Below are 22,303 nucleotides of genomic sequence, written 5' to 3' on the forward strand. Positions count from 1 at the left end.
AGGGCAAACTACTTGTTTTCTTTTTACAGTCTGCCTTGTTTTGATATTTCAGGTGTTCAGTCGCTTTATTGATGTACTGAGTTCAACAATTTTCATTTCAAACACTAAATTCATCAACCTGCAACTTATCAACCATATACAATCAAAACACACTCCTGTGAATCCAGGAAACAAGCATTAACATTGTTACTGCAGGTAGTACAAGTCCATTACCCTTCTTTTCTATGCTCACAGACCAAGGGAATGTGCCTTAATATCAAAATATTTGATAATCTGTTAAAGAAATGGCCAGAGGAGAAATGATTCAGTTATAGGAAGAGAAAGTCTAAAAAGGCAATAAGTTTTCAGGTTTTTCATCCAAGGACACAGATTGCTCAGATTCCTTTACCTCCAATACAATTTTAGGAAAGACAGAAGGATGGTGCATTATAAGTACCAATAAAGATGTTTGTTTAATTTTAATAGTTCCCAGTGTTGGTTGATGTTCCTCAGTCACTGAAGAAACTTTACAGAATTCCTGATATGGGGAGTTGGCAAAACAGAAATGCCAGCCACAAAGGCGAATAAAAAGATGGGGAAGTCTCACTATTCATTGAAGATTAAACCTTTTCCTTAATATACTCTGCTTCTTGCCATATCAACACTACTCTTCCTGTTTTTTCTGTCTCAACTAAACATTTCTTTCTGGATTTTTCTCCAATGATTTAAATATTTTCTTAGTTAGAAAAAAAGCCAAAGCCAGCCAAAACCTTCAGTCTGCAATATGCACAGCAGTCCAGACTAAAAGATGTTGGGTGTGACTGTTTTGGGAGTTGCACTGCAATCATAATTTTACTTATTTATTAATTTAGCCATTGTAAACTTTATGAAAGATAATGACAATCACAGCAATGAAATAATAAGAAAAACTGACAAAGTGTAAAAACAGGAATACACTGCAATCAATTTTTCTTCACTGAAAACTGTATGACATTAAAAATTACATGAAAATTTGAAGAGAATGTGCAGCAATCCAAGACACACAATGAAGCCATGAGCATATCTTCCTCAGTGCATTCCAGTATAAAATCAGTTTTGATGCCTATAAGGAAGGAGAAAGCCAATGCATTTACAGTTTTGGGCCAAGGTCTGACTCAGGTAAGTGGGATTAAATCAAATCTAATAATTTACAATTACAGTGACCCTTTTACAAGAAGATATGTGGTAGTTTTGGAACATTTCAAAGACTGTAGCCGATGTCCCAGTAAATAAAAAGATCATCCACATGAGGCATACATGACGGGTTATCTCACATATGTTGTCTACTAACAGTACAACAAATTGTGTGGACATTTTCCATCACTGGGTGTGGCAAGCAATTCATCACTTGAAGCACTGACTGGTGCATATGAATGCAATGTGTATACTCTGAATTTGCCAAAAGCTGATAGTGACTATATGTTCCTGCAGTTTGCCACCACATCCAGAAATGCAATAAATATTCATGTGTTACTCATAACTATACTGTATTATTTTGGTATGACTCAATTTTTGTGCAGTGGTGCATTAATAATGTGAACATTTCTCTATGGGTGGTCCAAAATGTAGGTCAGAGCACTAATCCAAATAACTACATAACTTACCAAATTACAACTTGGCTTTAACTGCTTAGCACCTTCATATGTCTCCAAATGTGTTAAAAAACAAGGAGCATGGTAAGCAAGCAAGTTATCAAGTTTAATTGTCAAATAAAGCACATCTTGAAGTTGCAGTCTCCAATCTCTAAGTTCATTACATGATTCTGTTGCAGAAGAAATTTCATGCAATATTCAAAATATCACTATCACCTATCACATGCACATTTTAAAACACCTGGCACCTTGCATATTAATGGTCAATGTGTTTACCTCGCAGACACAAGGTACAGGATTTGATTCTCACCTTTGAAGGGGAAATTGGCTAGGCTTAAAATGGTCCACAAGGGCAGTTAGCCAAGTACTTATCTACGAATCTATTAGAACAGTAACAGGTGCAAAAACATATAACTATAAAAGGGAAGTCTTATTGAAATAATTTCATAATATTCTGCTCACCCTTACACCTTTTGGACCTGGTTTACCCTCTGGACCAGCTAAACCCTACAGAAAAATGAAAAAAAGAAATGGTTATTATCTTTGAGCAAAGCAAATGCATTATTTAAACAGCAGTTTTCAAATTAAAATTAAATAAGCATACTGTAGTTTCAGAATAAAGTGCATCACTTTTTAAGCAAATTTTATGATTTGTATCTGTAATATATCATACACAAGAATGTAAAGCAAATATTCCATGCTAAGAATGTGAAGACAGCAAAACTATATATTTCAGTGTTGCACATCTACATTTACTGCCAGTCTAAAGAAAAGTACACATTAGTTCCATGCAAAACAAATATTATTAAGATTGTGCTGTGGTCAGTTTGCAGACTTCTTAAAAAGTGCACAGGTTTATTTATTTATTTATTTACTCTATGGTAACTAGGTAATTGGCTGGTCAGAAGACCATTTAGCCATGACCCAAGCATGACAGCAGAATACAAATGAAAATCATGTAGTATGACATGACACAGTGACAACAGATATGGAAATACATTAATACAATATAAACCTTGACCTAAGCAAATAAGCTGTATACTAACAAGAATTATATAGAATGACAATTTTCTGTTATCTGTTATATAACCACTGGTTTTCTTAACACTTACTGAGGTATACAAATAAACATTCAAATGATACTTTCTGATGATAATGACGGGCTTTAAACTCAGATATTTTCTGGAGCAATGTATATTACATATATTACCTTTATTAACTCTGTACCTCTACTGTATTATTTATTCACCATTTGATAACCATGTAGGTGAGCTGGTCCACTGATCCTCTTCAGCCATAATCCAAGTACGATTATGCACTAGAGGTCAGATTACAGTACAAATAGGTATACAAACGTATCAATTTACATAAACAGTGAGCAAATAATTGTGTACAAAGTAAGTTTAAATACATACAATAAAGATTGTGTAACTCATAATCAAAACAAGGTGTAACATGTTTAATGTACTGATAAATTGACAAAATTATCCAGTGTCATGAAAGCATATTACGTTTTATCATCTTGTATTATTCTAGATTACTTTGTTTCTTTCCCGCCATGATGTAACAACCAGCCTGAATCTGGAATGGGTCCACTGTGGATCAGCCAACTACTCAGGTCAACAAACTTCTTTTTTTTTTCTTGAGTTATGGAACAAGATGATAAATTGTTATGCAAAATAAAGCAGCATAACACTCTGAATTTTTTTTTTTTTTACTCACAAAGATGTCTCAGTTGGGCTCGCTGCAAAAGAATCAGAAACACACAGACGTGAACTGATGATAGACATAGTGGAATTTGGAGTTGGTCAGCACACTGCACTGTGCATAGTAGCAGAAGCAACATCAGCTCACAGGATGTGGATAATTCAAAAACACAGCATGATTGCTTAATGGTCAAAATAGCAAGGTAGTACACCACATACTAATGACTGCATAATAATATGAAAATGAGGAAAACCAAAGAAATCAGCCACACAGATTATGCAAATGAAGGATCCCAAAGTGACATAATAATTCCGAAACATGTGAAGCAGCTGTGCTGCATTGTGGTGATTTTCACTGTTATAATTCGGGCTGTACAGTGAGAGTGATGTTATGAACAGCAGCATGTTTGGGGAGGTGCCATAAAAACCAAAGTTTGTAGTGTTGGACATTGTGGTCATGCTCACATATGGAGGATGTACAGACACATATCTCCAGCTCACAGACAAGCACACTGTGGACTATTTCTAAGTGGTCAGAGATACTGAAAGGGACTTAGTTAAACTGTGTTTCCCCTAGGTGGAATCAAGAGGAATGTGTGGTAAGACTATTGTTGTGTATCCAAAGGTATGTGTAGCCTTAACCAACATAGTTACAGAGACCTTCCAGTGACATGCAGGAAACGCATTAAGGATACTGCAGGTTATCAGCATTGTGTTGTGGTAGAACAGGAAAAAAAAACATATCTGGCCCCAAAAATAGCAGAGGAGAGAATCAGCACCATACAGGCCATTATGACAGCCTATTTTTCCCGGAAGCCTGGAAACCATAGACTGCAGATGCTGTTATCAAGGCCCCCACCTGATTCAGAGGGACTGTGGCACATTAGCAGGATTGGTTTCCACTACCTGAACTGTCAGGTGGCCTATAATGTTCAGAGCTTTAATTACAATGTATCCATGTGCCATTCAGACAGTTCACATACTTTAGACATTTTACACATGTCCAACCCTCACCAAAGGTTCCAGTGAGGGAATTTCCTATAGGGTCACCTGGTTACTAGGTGCACCCACATGCAAGACAGACAGGTCTATACACAAAGGTGGAATTTAGGCAGGCAGCATGTTAGATAGATAGAGCTATACACAAAAGTACCATGCAAGTAGGCAGTCAATGATGTCATGTATACCATAGAGCCCTGGTTTATGATCCTGATATGTAAACCTCAGATGACACAGGGAATGATCTATAACAGAGCCTATGTAAAAAGGCAAAACATTTTGCAGTAATTATCCAGACTACTGAAGGGATACTTCTGAGGTCGAGACAACTCAAAAGGGACACTACAACACAGTCCAGACTTACCCATCTAGATATGTGTAGTGTGTGTCATGCTACATAACATAAATTGTAGAAGTATAGAACCATGTAAGTGCAGCCTAAAAAGGCATCCCATGTGTTGAGTCAGAGGAGTGCCATTGGCCATAAAGTTGGGTAGCATGATATGTGCCCAGAGGTTACAGTGATGCTGTCTCAGCAATATTCTCTTTAGGCTGACTTGGGATGTTCTGTGGCTGACCACCACAAATCTGGACCCTCCCATCGCCACAGACTACATAGCCTGTGGAGGTAGACTGGAGGGCAGTTGCAATACATCTAATGGAAACACCTGTTGAGGTAACATCTGCCATCAGCAATATCAGCAGCACTGTGTGGTCCCTACTGATATACTCTGAGTCACTGTGGTGATGGCGCATGTCATCTTGCAACCTGTAGAGAATACTCACCATTTCCACAATGCTGTTGGCAGCAACCATCTGTGGCTGTATCACTGAAGTACACATTCACTGGCTAAAGCTGAGTGTTGAAGCCATATCAGGGGCATTCCTGGAATCATGGATATCACTCCTATATCTATCCCTTATTTGGGGTATTTGCATCACAGATGTTATCCACATTTTGGATGCTGTGTAGACTGGAGACACATATGAAGCACATGAAGGTCCCTCATATACAAGATGACTGCTATGCACAGGTGAGGTTGTGTGCTCAGCTTGTAACTCTACAGGGACCCTATAATGGTAAATGTAGTTGACCACTCCCTCTGTAGTTTTGTAGAATGTGCTACTGTTTCACTGCACTATGCAACTTCCAAAATCCCATCAGCAGCAGCCACATGTTGTCCTCTTGTGCTGTACCCTCCACCAACGACATTTATAACATGACATTACAGTTGTGAAAGTAAACTTAGCACAAAAGTAGATGTTTGAACTATAACTGCTGAAATAGCCTTGTCTATATGGTTTACATCCTGCTAAGGATAGTATAGTTGTGTACACTTACCATACATGTAGATGTTCGAGTGTATTCACTGTTGCAGTCATTACATTTGGGTAATCCTGCTGGCAGGTTGCCCTCAGCCGGCCTGAATTCCAAAGTCTTGGGTCCTGCGTCAGCTGCTGTCGCCCCCTCCCTGACGTCAGGTCGTTAGGGGTATAAAAGAAGCGGCCAACACCATTTTCTTCAGTTTTTCTTGCCCCAGATGTCAGGTGCCCCTTAAAAGGGTAGCCAAATTTTATATATAAATATATATTTATATATATAAGGGGAGAGGGTGGCCTAATGGTTAAGGTGTTTGCCTTACAAACACAAGGTGCAGGGTTTGACTCTCATAAGGGATAACTGGCTAGGCTTAAAGTGGCTCACAAGGGCAGTTAGCCTAGTACTAATCTATAAACCTATCTATGAACCTATATATAAAAGAATAAATGTACCAATATAATTTTTACCTTCATCTATAAGCAAATACACCACATAGGTTGTATAAATCAGAGAAGGGAAGATAAGATCCATTGAAAAAAGGGGGATGGTGGGTGGGTAACCTGGACTGCAACAGTGAATACACTTGAACATCTACATTTATGGTAAGTGTACACAACTGTACTATGTTCTTCATGTCTCACTGTTGCAGTCATTACATTTGGGTAGAGTCCCAAAGCTATGGTTAGGAGGCTGGAGCTAAACAGCATTAGGAGCGGCTATGAGTCCCTGCAGAACTGCAGTGGCAAAGCCTGCCCTAGATTTAGAGTAGAATGGCAGATGGTAATGCTTTGTAAAGGTGTGCACTGAACTCCAAGTAGCCGCCTCTAAAATGTCTCTGGTTGTAACTCCCCTGAGAAAAGCTGCTGAAGTGACTGCAGCTCTGGTGGAATGTGGCCTAATGGCCTTAGGCACTGGCTTGCCATGGTGTGAAGAGCATAAACGAATGCAGTGGCCTATCCACTTTGAGATAGTCTGCTTTGAAATAGCCTTTCCTTGTGATCCTGCAGCATATGCCACTAGTAATTGCTCTGTCTTCCTGAAAGCTTTGGTCCTGTCCAAGTAGAATCTAAACTGCCTGTGTACGTCCAAAGAGTGCAGAATTATCTCCTCCTTGTTCTGTGGATTTGGATAAAAAGTTGGCAGATGAATACTTTGGTTAAGAGCCACACTGGACACCACTTTAGGCATAAATGTTGGATTTGTTCTGAGAGAGACCCTGTCTGGATAAAAAATGGTAAAGGGCTCCACAGCCATGAGCGCGTGTAGCTCTGAAACTCTTCTTGCTGAAGTAATTGCTAGAAGCAGAGCTGTTTTCCAAGATAAAAACTTTACATCAACAGTAGCCACTGGCTCAAAAGGAGACAGGGTGAGCTTTTCCAAGACATAGTTGAGGTCCCATGCAGGTATTGGTGATCTCCTTGGAGGTCTTAAATTTTTGGCTCCTCTGAGGTACTGCTTTAATAAAGGGTGAGAAAAAAATTGGTGGCTCTGTATTATAATGAGCCAAAATGGCAGAGGCGTGAATTTTAATTGATGAAAAGGATAAGCCTTTGTCCAGCATCTCAGTGAAGTATTGCAAAATCTGAGGAATATTTGGTACAGTTGTATCAGTTCTTTGTGCCTGGTTCCAAGCACAGAATCTCTTCCATTTTCCAGCATAAGACTTTCTTGTACTAGGCCTTCTGGCTTCCAGAATGACATCCATCACAGCTTTGCTGAGAGGTGTTTTTTGTATGACTACATTATCCGCCATGCTGCCAGGTTTAATGTCCTGAGTTGGCTGTGCAGGATCTGATTGTTTTGCTGGGACAGTAGGCGAGGTAACTGAGGTAAGGTCCAAGCTGGGTAACGAGACAAGTTCCTTAGGATTGGATACCAGTACTAGCGGGGCCAGTCTGGGGCAATTAGTATCATCTTTGGTTTCTCCTGTCTGACCTTTAGGAGTACCTTGGGGAGGAGAGGCAGTGGAGAGAAGGCATATACTGATAGGTTTTACCATCTGAAAGATAGGGCATCCACTTTCCATGCTTGGCTGTGATAAGTCCTTGTGCAGAATCTTTTTAGTTGGTAGTTGTAAGGGGAGGCAAATAGGTCTATGTCTGGGCATCCCCATTTCCTTGTTATCATGCTGAAGACTTGTGGATCCAGCTGCCACTCGTGGGGATCCATGAGGTTTCTGCTTAGTTTGTCTGCCAGAGTATTTTCCTTTCCTGGCAGGAATTGTGCCTGCAAATGTACTTGTTAAGTCAAAGCTGTGTCCCACAATGTCATAGCCAGTCTGCAAAGGGGGTAAGAATGTGTGTCCCCCTGCTTGTTTATGCACCACATGACCATGGTGTTGTCTGTCTTTATCAGCAGTTGTCCCGGTTGAAGTAGGTTCCTGAAGGCTGTCAGGGCATTTTGAACAGCTAGTATCTCTTTTTGATTGATATGTAGATGCATTTGGTTTGAGGTCCATGTGCCCTGAATGCATCTTCCAGCCATGTGGGCCCCCAGGCATAATCTGATGCATCTGTTGTTAGTGTCTGCCTGGCTGAGGGTAATGTGAATGGCTGTCCCTTGTTCTTGTGACAAGCCTTTGCCCACCATCGAAACTCCTGTTGCAGGCAGGGAATGAGAGTAATCATTGTTTCCAGGCTGTGGCAATGTTGAGTCCAAACACTTTTAGGTGCCATTGAAGTTTCCTCATATGCAGTCTTGCATACAGAATTAGTAGAATGCAGGATGCCATGAAGCCCAAAGCCTGCAGAATTTTTCTTGCAGATAACTGGGCCTTTGTTGCCAACATTGTGAAATAGGTAGTCAGTTGCTTTTGTTTGTCTGGTGTGAGATAAACCATCTGGGCAGTTGTATTCAAGCTTGCACCCAGGAATGTTATATCTTGAGAGTGTACTTGTTTTGATTTCTTTTCGTTGACTGTGTACCCTAGGCATGTTAGTAGTCCTTTCACAAAAGCCAGATGTTGAAGAGGAATGTCCTTGTTCTCTGCTTGAATTAGACAGTCGTCCAAGTAAGGGTATATTTGTATTCCTCTTTGTCTGCAGAATGCAATTACTGGTGCCAGGCACTCTGTAAAGACCCTGGGCGCAGTAGATAAGCCAAAGGGCAGTGCAGAGAATTGGTAATGTATTGAACCAGCCTTGAATCTGAGGTGTCTTCTGCACGATTGTCTGACTGGAACATGCAGGTATGCCTCTTTTAGGTCTAAAGTCACAAGCCAAGCGTTCTTGCCCAGCATGGGCAGAAGCTAATGCAAAGTCAACATCTTGAATTTTAGAATATCCAGGAATGTGTTCAGAATAGATAGGTCCAGTATTGGCCTCCAGGCCTTGTCCTTTCTGAGTACCAAGAACAGTCTTGAGTAAAATCATTGTCCCAGCTCTTGCTCTGGTACTTGCTGAATGGCCCCCATGTCCATGAGGGATGAAACATGTTTTTGTGCCTCTGCCCATTGATTTTTCGGCAGATCTGGCCAGCCGTTTGCCTTTGGCAGAGTATGGAAATGGAATTTGTAGCCTTGTGACACTATATTTAGAACCCATTTCTCCTGGGTTATAATAAGAAGTTATGTACCTACCATAACGTTCCATGTTAGTTGTCTTCTTCTCGCCTTCTTTCTTGCTGGATGGGTTCGGAGCCGATCCTCGGCTCCGACTCGGCCAATACTAAAGCTCGAGAACTAATTCCACCAGCTCGAGGCTCCCCTATATCCCACAATGCTAGGCGGTAACTACTCAGATCTCGTTTGATAGCTATACCAAGCAACCCTAGTCTCCATAGAATGGAGTGGGGAAACCCACCTCAAAACAATCTGCGTAAAAGGTATCGCAGACCTCAGAAAGGATAAAAGAGGTGGAAGAACGTGTGGGAATGACGACTTCCAGAGGAAGAACCCAAACTGAATTCCTGTCGGTCTGTCCAGGCTTGGGGGAAGGAGGGTGGGACGCAAGAAAGAAGGCGAGAAGACAACTAACATGGAACGTTATGGTAGGTACATAACGTCTTAATGTTAAGTTGTCAATCTCGCCTTCATTCTTGCTGGATGGGACCGCGTCCCTAGCACCTTATTCCGGGTGGCCTATCGGAACAGACTCTTGAGAACAGTGGAACCAAAATTGGTACGGCTTCTGGAAACCATGTCCAATTTGTAATGTGAAATGAATGTATGAGGAGAAGCCCAGGTGGCTGCTGCACAAATGGAATCTATTGGCAGCCTATCCTGAAAAGCTACGGATGTAGCTAATGCCCTAGTTGAATGAGCTCTAGGTCTTGAGGGTAGTTTTTGATGTCTGATCTCATAGATGAAGGTAATTGTAGAGGTGAGCCATCTAGAGAGGGATACTTTAGTAACTGGAAGGCCCAATTTCCCTTCCGCATATGACAGAAACAATTGATTAGATTTCCTGAATTGTTTAGTCCTGTGTAAGTAATATCTAAGTTGGCGATGAACATCCAAAAAAGTAGCTTTTGTTCCGACCTGTTTGAATAGTTAGGGAAAAAGACGGGGAGATCAATAATTTGGTTTAGGTTTATTTGAGAGGAAACTTTAGGCAAAAAGGATGGATTAGTACGGAGGGATACCCTATCTTTGTGAAACACTAAGTAAGGAGGACGACTGCACAGAGCATGGAGTTCAGATACCCTTCTCGCTGAAGTTATAGCTACCAGAAAAAGTGTCTTCCAAGAAAGCAACTTCAGAGAACATGAAGCCGCCAGTTCGAATGGGGGAAGGATTAAGGATGCCAGAACCAAGTTCAAATCCCATTGAGGCAGGGGATCTTTGATTGGAGGTTTGAGAAGAAATACGTCCCTTAAAAAGGCTTTACAGAGTTTGTGAGCCATGATGCTAGACTCTGAAACACCAACATGAAAATTAGATATGGCAGCCAATTGAACTCTAATGGTAGATGCAGATGATCCTAAATGAAAGAGTTCTGCTATAAAGTCTAGAATAGATTGGATAGGTGCAGTAAAGGGATCTATGTTTTTTGATGTTGCCCAAAAGGAAAAGCGTTTCCATTTGCTACTATAAATCTTCCGGGTAGAAGATTTATGAGAGGCTATCAAGATATCTCGGACCGAGCGAGATATTGAGGGAAGCCTGGCTAAGGTTGGAATCGGAGAAACCACGCTGTGAGGTTTAGAGAAGGCAGAGATTGGTGCAGCTGACCCGATTGGTGGGTTATCAGATCTGGTACTGGGTCCAGATGCCAAGGCTGCTCCAAAAGGTAACAATGAAGAAAAGGAAACCATATCTGTCGAGGCCAGTAAGGGGCAATGAGGATCATTGTCACTCTCAAGGCGATGGCTTTCTGAATTAGTTGAGATATCAGTGGAAAGGGGAAAGGCATATAGAAGTCCCCGGGGCCAATCGTGGACTAGAGCGTCTCTGGTGGGATGGCCTGGAAACGGGAAGAGAGTGAAGAAGTCGTGACACTTGCTGTTTTGGGGAGTAGCAAAAAGATCGCAGCAAGGCTGGCCCCATCTTAGGAATACTTCTTCTAGAACTGATTTCTTTAGAGACCACTCGTGGGGCATGAGAATTGCCCTGCTCAATTTGTCTGCAATAACGTTGGATTTCCCGGGAATGTGCGTTGCTATCAGAAAACGCTGAGAAGAGATCGCCCATTGCCAAAGTCTGAGTGCCTCTCGACATAAAGGGTATGATCTGGTTCTGCCTTGTTTGTTGATGTACCACACTATGGACATGTTGTCCGTTTGAATTGCAATAGTCCCAGTGGGAAGAGAGTCGTGAAGGGCTTGCAACGCTAAAAGCACTGCTCTCATCTCTAAGACGTTTATGTGCAAGTGGCACTCGAAAGGTTGCCACGTGCCTTGGACTGTCCTGCCCTGATAATGCCCCCCCACCCGATCAGGGAAGCATCTGTTGTCAACGTGGCGACTGGGGGGGGGGAAGAGTGAAGGGTCTTCCTCGGAGAAGTTGAGGTGATGTGATCCACCAAGACAGTTGATTCTTGCATGATTGAGTTATCAATATGGTATGGGACATCGGGAGCTGTTGAAAGGACCATTGAGTAAACAGCATCCATTGGAGGATCCTCATGTGAAAGCGAGCTAAGGGGAGAAGGGGAATAGCTGCTGCCATGAGTCCTAACACCTTCAAAACTAGTCTGGCTTTGACTTTGTTGCATTGTAAGAGAAGGGAAACTTGGTTCCGAATGTCTGACACTCTCTGCTCTGTGAGTCTGGCTGAAAGATTGAGTGTGTCTAAGGTGGCGCCTATAAAGGTTAATAGATTGACAAGGCGACAAGGCAGATTTTTCGAAATTTATCGAAATGCCTAGAGCTTGGCAAGATTGGATGGTGAAGTCCCTGGATAGAAGAAGCTGATGTCTAGTGGTGGCAGTAAGGAGCCAGTCGTCTAAATATGGAAACACCTGGAATCCTTGACGTCTCAAGTGAGCCGCGACCACTGCCATGCATTTGGTAAACACACGGGGGGCTGTAGTGAGACCAAAGGGCAGGGTCCTGAACTGGTAGTGACTGGCTCCCAGCCTGAAGCGGAGATATCTCCTGGAGCATCTGTTCATCTTGATGTGGTAGTACGCGTCCTGAAGATCTATCGAGCACATCCAATTGTCCTGACCCAAGAAGGGTAGAATGGACTGTAGCGTGACCATCCGGAATTTTGTTTTCCTGACATACTTGTTTAAGTAGCTGAGATCCAGTATGGGTCTCCAGTCCCCTGTTTTTTTTGGTACCAAAAGAATTTGGAGTAGATTCGGATCCTTGCTGGTCTGCTGGGACTGATTGGATAGCTCTTTTGATAGCAGCTTTGAAATTTCTAATGCTGCTTGTTCCCTTAGACCGGGTGGAACGTCTGGAAGGGATCTTTTGGGTTGGGATGGGATGTGAATAAAGGGAATTTTGTAACCCTCGGATATGATCGACTGTACCCATTTGTTTTGAGTAAGGGAAAGCCAGGCTTTTGGGTACAGGGATAACCTTCCCCCGACTGCCTCCGAAGGTGGACAGCCGGGCAGCCCCTCAAGGATGCTGAAAGGGTTTGTCAGAGAACATTTCTCTGCTACCCTGGTTTTGCGGACCTCCTCTGCCTCTAGGGCGTCTATTATTATTCCCCCCTCTGCCTCTAGAGGGGAATCGGCCTTGTGCATCAGATGAGACTCCCTGGGATTGTTTGTGGAACCACATCTTTCCTCCCCTCTGACCTTTGGGATAGGGTCTAGAAGGGGTAGAAAAATGGACTCCTACGGCAGAGAGAGTCTTACCTTCTACCTCGCACCTGGTCAATGTATCCTTCACCTGTGGACCAAACAAGGATGATCCATCAAAGGGAGAATTGGTGAAGGACGCCTTGAAAGGGTCCGCAAAGTTGCATAGCCGCATCCAGGCGTGACGTCGTAAGGCAACACCTGTGCCTGCGGCTCTACTCGCCCCATCTGCAGCATATGAGACCAGCCGCATGGAGGAGTTAACGATGGAATTCAGGATTGCCAACTGGGAGTTCATTGTGTCTCTGAACCCCTCAGCTGTAGGATCCTTTATCAGTTCACCCATATCCTTGAGTAAATCTCTCTGGAGACGAGTGAAGTGGCATAAGTAATTCAGCGAACGCATTGAAAAGGTCGTTGATGAGAACATCTGTTTGCCGTACCTGTCCATGGTCCTAGATTCCTTATTAGGAGGATGGACAGGAACCGAAGGATCAGCTATCTCCTTCTTAGTGGCCGCAGCCACCACCATGGCATCAACAGGGACACCTTTGGATAAAAAATCTTTATCTCTAGGGGCAGTAATAAATTTAGATGGTCTCCTCGGGGTGGGTTCCACTGAATCAGGAGCCGTCCAAGCCTTCCTTGCCACCACTTCCATAAGGGGGTCAAAGGGAGGGGACACACAGGAGGTAGAAGGGCGAGAGCCAAACGCCTCACGATACACTGACTCATCCTCCAAAGGGTTAAGGGCTGGCCAGTTCCCCCTCTGTTTCAGGATCTCAAGGATGTCAGCAAAGGAGATATCCTCAGAGGGGGATCGAGGAGAACCTTCGGATTCCTCTAAGTCAGTGTCAGAGGTGATAGACTCAGGGGAGTCAATGTGCTTCCTCTTGCACTGCCTCTTCCTTGGGGGATCTCCTACTGGGTCAGGACAGGCCTTGGAAGAGGAGGAAATTCCCAATGGGGAAACTTGAGGAGTTGGCTCTCTGCGGTCTAAGACAAGGGGGTGAGTAGAAATCACCGCAGGCACTGTAGATGGGGGGGCTGAAGGAGCCGACTGTGGGGCAGAACCTGGTTCTAGCACGCTCCGCATGACCTCGAAGGCACCCCTGTCAGGCAAGGCCAGAGGCCCCGCTCGAAGAGACAAGGACCTCCCCGGCACCGACAGGGGCGGCTCCAGCCGATGTTGGAGCCGAACTCACCAGCGCCGAAGCCCGAGAGGGAGGCGGGTCGGACAAGGGTCCGATGCCACTCGCCTCGGAGCCGACGAGGAAGCTTGGCGCCGAGATCCCTCCAAGGAGGAGATCGGAGCAGGCGGAGCCGAAGGGAAGGTATCGGATCCGGCACCGACAGTCATGGCTCCGACAAGCCCTGGCTCGAACTCAAAGGAGTCGGAGGAGGAATGTATTGGGAACGGAAATAGCCACTGACTGGTGAGTCGGGCTATGCAGCATTTGGGCCAGTGCCTCGGACTTGAGAAGTCTACTCACTACCCTTTGCAAATCGTGGTCAGATAACCTGGAAGACCGTGAGGAATGAGTTTTATGGCTCCGTTCAGAAAGAAGAGGGGATCCTGGCGCCGAATGCACGGAGCCGATAGAGGGGGATCTGGATCTCTTCCTAGACTGTGGCTCCGATAAGAGTATCGGAGCCAACGGAGTTTTATCAGCCTCGGCTCCAGCCGGAGCCGAGGTAACAGTATGAGGCTTGGAAACATCGGCTCCGGCCGGAGCCGATGTCGAAGCCGACAATCTTTCCAGCAGTCGACTCTGAAACCGGAGCCGACTGTTTGGAAGTTTTAGAAGGCTTCCCCGACACAGACTGAGTGGGGGGCCTTCAGGCTTTAATAAGCCCCGCAAGATTAATTTATTCTTGCGTTCCTGCAGGACTCTAGGGCTAAAACCATGACAAACAGCACAAGAGTCCTGCAGGTGCAAAGGTCCCAGGCAATACACACAAGAAGTGTGACCATCTGTCAGAGACATTTTCTGACAGCACGAGTCACACTTCTTGAAGCCTGAGACCTTAGAGTCTTTTGACATCGTAAAAGGAGTACCTGACAACAACACAAACACACTACAGACACACCCTCTACTGAAGAAATTATTAAATTATTAAGGCTAACACAAGCCACAAACACACACACACACACAAGCCCTTAACTAAAAAATAACTAATTTAGTCACACTAAAGGACTGGGGGAAGGGAGGGGCCAAAGGCCTATAAGATAAGGGAAGAAAAGGAAGGGAATATAGACCCGAAAAACAGGGGTCGATTTATCTAAATATTTAATTAAACTAAAAAGGTTATGGTATAAAACAAAAAGGGGGTTAAGAAATACCTAATATGGTAAAAACTCTAACTCACCTGCCTGAGCCGGTAGAAAAGCACCTCGTCAGCTATAGCAGCAAACGAGATCTGAGTAGTTACCGCCTAGCATTGTGGGATATAGGGGAGCCTCGAGCCGGTGGAATTAGCTCTCGAGCTTTAGTACTGGCCGAATCCGAACCCATCCAGCAAGAATGAAGGCGAGATTGACAACTTAACATTGTGCCAATTTTGAGCAAAAAGTGCTAATTTCCCCCCTAAGGGTGCTGCCAGAAGGTAAGTGCTTGGTGCAAGCAGGGTAAAGTCATTGAGACTGCTTTCTGCATGTTTGTGCTTTATCTTCTCCAGCTTTGGAGGTAGAAGCACCCCATTGTTTTGACCTATAAGAAACTTGTGCCTGGGATTTGCCCCTTGGGGGTCTGGATCTGCCCCTTTGAGGTCTGTCTGACACAGGAAAGGACCAGTTTTTGTAGGCCAGTGTCTACTAAACCTAGGTGGCTGTACTTGTAAAAACTCTTTAACAGTTTGCATAGATTTAGCTTTGTCTTCCATTTTCTTTAACACCTCTTCTGCCTTGGCACCAAACAAAATATCATGCTGTAAAGGTGCATCTAGTAACTTAACCTTAACATGATCAGGCAGATTTTGTTCCTTTAACCAAGCATGCCTCCTAATTACAGAACCCGTAACTGCGGCCCTGCAGGAGGCCTCCAAAGAATCAAAACCACATTGCAAAGTATGCTTTCCAGCTTGTTCAGCTGCATGCAATAAATCCTGCATTTCCTTGTTTTCAGCACATTCAGAATTTAACATCATTTTCTGCTTAAGCAATCCCATGAGATGTTGCTGATACTTGAGCATATGAAACTGACAGTTTAAGGCCCTTATAGCCAAAGTTGCAAATGTGTAAACCTTTTTTTCCCCATCTATCCAGTGCTCTTGAATCCCTGTCAGAGGGGGTTGGGTTTTTTGTTGTGGAGGCCCTAACTCCCTTGCGACCCTGTGAAATAGTTTCTGGGTCAGCAGCAGGGTTTTTAAAAAGAAATTTTTTGTGAGTCAGGAACCCTGTAATATCTGTCAGGCTTAACAGGAGCTGGAGGTAAGGAGTCAGGGGTCAAACTAGACTCCGAAAACACATCATCTACAATGTCTAACACAGGAGGAATGGCTAGAGGCCTGTGCTGTGGTAGTAAGAGGAAATCCCTGAGCCTCTTTTTTGATTCTGATAAATCTTGGCTTTCCCAGTGAAAATGCTCCCTCATGGTATGCAAGGTTTCCCCAAAGGAATAATCCTCAGGAGGGGATGCTGAAGGTATAGATTCTTCAGCATCAGAATCCTCATAAGGAGATAAAGAATAGCACTGATCAGAGGAGGAATCAGAAGAAATAGAAACCTGATCTGAAGATTCATAGTCTGTCTCTTGCCTAGGCCTTTTATCAGGAGGGGGATGGGGACCCCTGATCAAAGTAATCAAGTCTTCGGCCATCTTGATCATCTGTTTTTTGGGCATAGAGGCCTTTACACGTGGCTCTTGAGTTTGTTTCTTTGCTTTAGAAGCTGCTTTAGTCTTTGTCTTTGAAGCTGAAGTCATTTTAATGTAAAGATGTCGTGGTCTGAATACACCCTCAGAAGCCGGCACCTGCATAGTGGCTCCGGACCCATCTGAGGGATTAGCGTCCGAGGCTCCAATACTTTGAGTATCCAGCGGCATGGCCGATTCCATGTGGGAGTCAGTAGCGGCCTGCGACTCTAAAGTAGTGGGTGTCAGGGGCTGTGAAAGCGCCTCACTGAGAACGGGTGAACCGGTGACTGGCTTAGGAGAAGCTTTGTCATTGGTTTTGGACCTCGGTTGTTTTTCTTTATCCTTTTCTTTGCGTTTTTTGTAAACTCCGGTAGTCAGATAGCTATCCGACGACATTTTGGGATAATTAAACCTGCTACCAAAATACTTTAAAGCAAAAGAATACTGACGCTTAATAGTGCATTGGTTAAATCTAGCACAGAACTGACAACCAGAAACATTGTGATCAGGGCCTAGGCAAGGAATACAGTAAGAATGAAAATCCTTATGAGGTATTTGCTTTCCACAAGTAATACAATTATTAACTTTTTCTGACATTGGTCTGGAGCAAGAAAAAAGTTTCCCCAACGGGCTACTTAGCTTTATTGAAGACTTCGGTTCTGAAACTCAAACACGAAAATTTCAGGAGTCGGCCGACCGGCACTTGCGAACTGCTTCTGCTTCGGGCACCGCGCGGCAAGAAAGACTGAAGAACGCAGGACCCAAGACTTTGGAATTCAGGCCAGCTGAGGGCAACCTGCCAGCAGGATTACCCAAATGTAATGAATGCAACAGTGAAACACGAAGAGCATATAATAGCCAGCTAGCTTCCAAAGCTTCAAGAGCAGCTTCCATATGCCCAAACCATTAATCAGCTTGAAATGTAGAAAAATCAAGTAGTGATGAAACCAGGCCATTCACAGCTTTCATTCCAAATGAGCGAAACAGAGAGAGAGAGAGAGAGCCCTGAAAAGGTCAGTGCTAGGAAAGTAAAAACAGAAGCTCTCACCCTGGCAACAAAACATTAAAAAAGTAGAGGAAGGGATGGTAGGAGTGAGCAGTTACTTCAGCAATAATTTGAACATATACGAATAATAAGAAGTTATGTACCTACCATAACGTTCCATGTTAGTTGTCTTCTTCTCGCCTTCTTTCTTGCTGGATGGGTTCGGAGCCGATCATCAGCTCCGACTCAGCCTATACTATAGCTTGAGAGCTATGAGAGCTATTTTTACCGGTTCGAGGCAGCCCTATATCCCACAATACCATGCGCTAACTCCCCAGATCTCGATGGCAGCTAACACATAGTATAGTTTTATTGTTACCAAAAAATAAGCCTTTATATAAAGATATGATCTTCCTGCTGGTAATACTCATGATACGGATAACCCTGGATAACTATGTATCATGAAAGAGAAGGACTCAGAGACCTTCAAGTCTGTCCAGGCTAGGGGGCAGGAGGGAGGGCTAAGAAAGAAGCGAAGAAGACAACTAACATGGAACATTATGGTAGGTACATAACTTCTTAATGTTAAGTTGTCATTCTCACCTTCATTCTTGCTGGATGGGACAGTGTCCCTAGCACCTTGGTCCTGGGTGGCTCAACGGAACAGACTCCTGAGTACGGTGGAACCAAAGTCAGCTCTATTTCTGGAGGCTATGTCAAGTTTGTAATGTGTAATAAAAGTATGTTGAGAAGCCCATGTACCAGCTGCACAAATGGCATCTAATGGCAACCTTGCTTGAAAGGTTGTTGAGGTTGATAGTGCCCTGGTTGAATGAGCCTTAGGTCTTGAAGGAAGTTGTTTGTGTCTCAACTCATAGACAAAGGTAATGATGGATGCTAACCATCTGGAAAGAGTTACCTTTGATACCAGAAGTCCTTTCTTTCCTTCAGCATAAGAGAGGAAGAGTTGTTCTGACTTTCTGAATTGTTTTGTCCTGTCTAGATAATACCGCAGTTGACGATGAACATCCAAGGAATGTAGTTTCTGTTCAGCCCTGTTTGAATAATTTGGGAAGAAAACAGGCAAGTCAATAGTGTGGTTCAGATTTGATTCAGACAAGACTTTTGGTAGGAAGGAAGGATTCGTTCTGAGAGCTACCCTGTCTTTATGAAAAACCAAATAAGGGGGACAGACAGACAAGGCCTGAAGTTCCGAAACCCTTCTGGCGGATGTTATAGCCACCAAAAACAGAGTTTTCCAAGAGAGAAGCTTGAGGGAACAAGAAGCTGCAGGCTCAAAGGGAGGGAGAATTAATGAAGTTAACACTAAATTTAGATCCCATTGTAGAGGGGGATCCTTAATGGGAGGTCTGAGCAAGAAAATGCCCTTGAGGAAAGCTTTACAGAGCTTATGTGACATAATATTGGTTTCCGAGAGCCCTACATGAAAGTTGGCAATGGCCGCTAGTTGTACTTTGATAGTGGCTGACGACGACCCTGAATGAAAAAGCTCCGCTAGAAAATCTAGAACTTTATGAACTGGTGCATTAAAAGGATCTAAGGACGTAGCTTCTGCCCAAAACAAAAAACGCTTCCATTTACTCGCATAAGTCTTCCTAGTATTGGACTTATGGGAGGCAAGAATGATATCACAGACAGGAAGAGAAATAAAAGGAAGCCTGGCTAAGGTTGGAAGTGGAGCAACCAAGCTGTGAGGTTGAGGGAGTGAAGAGACTGGTGCAGCTTGCCCGTCAGATGGGTCAAAAGGTCTGGAAATGGTTCCAGATGCCAGGGCTGTTCCAGTAGATGACGGTGCAGGAATGGAAGCCATACTTGTCGAGGCCAGTACGGGGCAATGAGGATCATTTTGGATCTCAATGCGGTTGCTTTCTGAATTAACTGCGGAATCAACGGAAAAGGGGGAAAAGCGTATAGAAGACCCCGAGGCCAATCGTGGACAAGAGCGTCTCTGGGGGGATGGCCTGGTAGAGGGAAGAGTGTGAAGAAGTCGAGGCACTTGCTGTTTTGAGGTGTTGCGAAAAGGTCGCAGCAAGGCTGGCCCCACTTCTGGAAAATTCTCTCTGCTACCGCTTGATTTAGAGACCACTCGTGAGGCATGAGAATTGTTCTGCTCAGTCTGTCCGCTATGACGTTGGACCTCCCGGGGATGTGCGTTGCTATCAGAAACAGCTGAGAGGAGATCGCCCACTGCCAAAGTCTGAGTGCTTCTCGACATAGGGGGTAGGACTTTGTTCCGCCCTGCTTGTTTATGTACCACACTACAGACATATTGTCCGTTTGAACTACTATAGTCCCCGTGGGAAGAGAGTCCTGAAGGGCTTGCAACGATAAAAGCACTGCTCTCATCTCCAGGACATTTATGTGCAGGTGGCATTCTAATTGTTGCCATGTGCCCTGGACAGTCCTGCCCTGACAGTGCCCCCCCAACCCGATCAGGGAGGCATCCGTTGTCACCGTGGCAACTGGAGGGGGAAGAACAAAGGGTCTGCCCTGAAGAAGTTGAGGGGAGACCATCCACCAAGAGAGGTGTTTTTTGCAAGTTGGGGTTATCAGAATGTAGTGAGTCATTGGGAGCCGTTGAAAGGACCACTGAGAAAAAAGCATCCACTGGAGAATTCTCATGTGGAAGCGGGCTAAGGGGAGGGAGAAGGAGAATCGCCGCTGCCATGAGGCCTAATGTTTTCAGTACTAACTTGACTTGAATTCTGTTGGACTGAAACAGAAGCTGAACATTCCACCGTATGTCTGTCACTCTCTGAGGTGGTAATGTTGCAGACATTTCTGTGGTGTTTAACACGGCGCCTATGAAGTTTATACATTGACAAGGCGACAAGGAGGATTTTGCGAAATTTATGGAAATACCTAGTTTGTTGCAAATGCGAATGGTGTAATCCCTGGTTATGATAAGATGCTGCTTGGTGGTAGCAGTAATGAGCCAGTCGTCTAAATATGGAAACACCTGGAATCCTTTTTGTCTCAGATGAGCCGTGACCACTGCCAAACATTTGGTGAACACCCGGGGGGCTGTGGTGAGACCAAAGGACAGGGCTCTGAAATGGAAATGACTGGCTCCCAGCCGGAAGCAGAGAAACCCCCTGGAGTGCCTGTGTATCTTTACATGATAGTACGCGTCCTGAGGGTCTAACGAGCACATCCAGTTGTCTCTGCCCAAGAAGGGCAGAATGGACTGCAGTGTTACCATCCGAAATTTTGTCTTCTGCACAGACTTGTTCAGTCTGCTGAGGTCCAAAATGGGTCTCCAATCTCCTGTCTTTTTTGGTACCAAAAAGAACCTGGAGTAAATTCCGGATCCTAGCTAGTCTGCTGGAACTGCCTGGATGACTCTTTTTTCTACCAGCTTTTTTATCTCTAGCTGTGCCTGACCCCTTTGTGTGGGTGGTACGTCTGGGAGGGGTCTCGGTGATTGGATCGGAGGGAGGAAATGAAGGGGAATTTGTAACCCTCAGATATGAGCAACTGTACCCATTTGTCTTGAGAGAGGGATTGCCAGGCATCCAGGTACAGCGATAATCTTCCCCCGACTGCCTCCGAAGGTGGACAGTCGGGCAGCTTCTCAGGGATGCTGAAAGGGTTGGTCAGGGAAGGAATCCCTGGAACTCTGGTTCTGTGGACCCCCTCTGCCCCTGGGGCGGCATCTATTATTATTCCCCCCTCTGCCTCTGGGGGGAAATTCACTGCGGCAGGCATGACTCCCTGTGGTTTGCGGAACCACATCTTTCCACCCTTCTGACCTTTAGGGTATGGTCTGGATGGTGTGGAAAAGTGGACTCCCATGGCAGAGAGAGTCTTACCATCTTGCTCGCACCTGGTGAGGGTAGTCTTCACCTAAGGTCCAAACAACTCTGAACCATCAAAGAGGGTGTTGGTGAAGGACGCCTTGAAGGGATCAGCAAAATTACAGAGTCGCATCCAGGCATGACGTGTCAATGCAACACCTGTGCCTGCGGCCCTACTCGCTCGATCGGCTGCATAAGAGATAAGCCGCATGGAGGAGTTGGCAATGGAATTCAGGGTAGCCAGCTGGGAGTTAATCTTGTCCTGATACCCCGCAGCAGAAGGATCCTGTATGGTTTCACCCAGTTCTTTGAGCAAATCTCTCTGAAGGCGGGTGAAATGACATAAATAGTTCAGCGACCGCATGGCAAAGGTCACTGAAGCAAATGTCCGCTTACCGTACCTGTCCATAGTCCTAGAGTCTTTGTTAGGAGGATGAACAGGTACAGAAGGATCAGCTAATTCCTTCTTAGTGGCGGCTGCTACCACCATAGCATCTACCGAGGCACCCTTGGTCAGAAATGGTTTGTCTACCGGAGCAGAAATAAATTTAGAAGGCCTCCTAGGGGTAGGTTTAATCGAGTCAGGAGCTGCCCATGCCTTTCTGGCCACTACTTCCATCAGTGGGTCGAAAGGAGGGGACACCCAGGAGGTGGAAGGGCGAGACCCAAAAGCGTCAAGGTAAACCGACTCATCCTCGGAGGGTTTGAGGGTGGACCAATTCCCCCTCTGTTTTAGGATCTCTAGGATGTCTGAAAAGGAGACATCCTCAGAGGGGGATCTCGGGGAACCCTCCGACTCATCCAAGTCAGTGTCCGA

General features: G+C 44.6%; 1 protein-coding gene across 1 annotated transcript in view; it reads right to left on the bottom strand.

Annotated features, from left to right (window-relative positions):
• The window catches only part of COL24A1 (collagen type XXIV alpha 1 chain), a 3,617,818-nt gene that overhangs the window by 2,094,538 nt on the left and 1,500,977 nt on the right, over positions 1 to 22,303 (bottom strand). Inside the window, exon 10 of the mRNA XM_044086026.1 lies at positions 2,073 to 2,117. Coding sequence (XP_043941961.1) covers positions 2,073 to 2,117 — 45 coding nt within the window. The remainder of the gene's footprint in view (positions 1 to 2,072; positions 2,118 to 22,303) is intronic.

Source organism: Protopterus annectens, chromosome 10.part0, assembly GCF_019279795.1.
Source record: "Protopterus annectens isolate FY-2018-M chromosome 10.part0, PAN1.0, whole genome shotgun sequence".
NCBI classification, from domain to species: Eukaryota; Metazoa; Chordata; order Ceratodontiformes; family Protopteridae; genus Protopterus; species Protopterus annectens.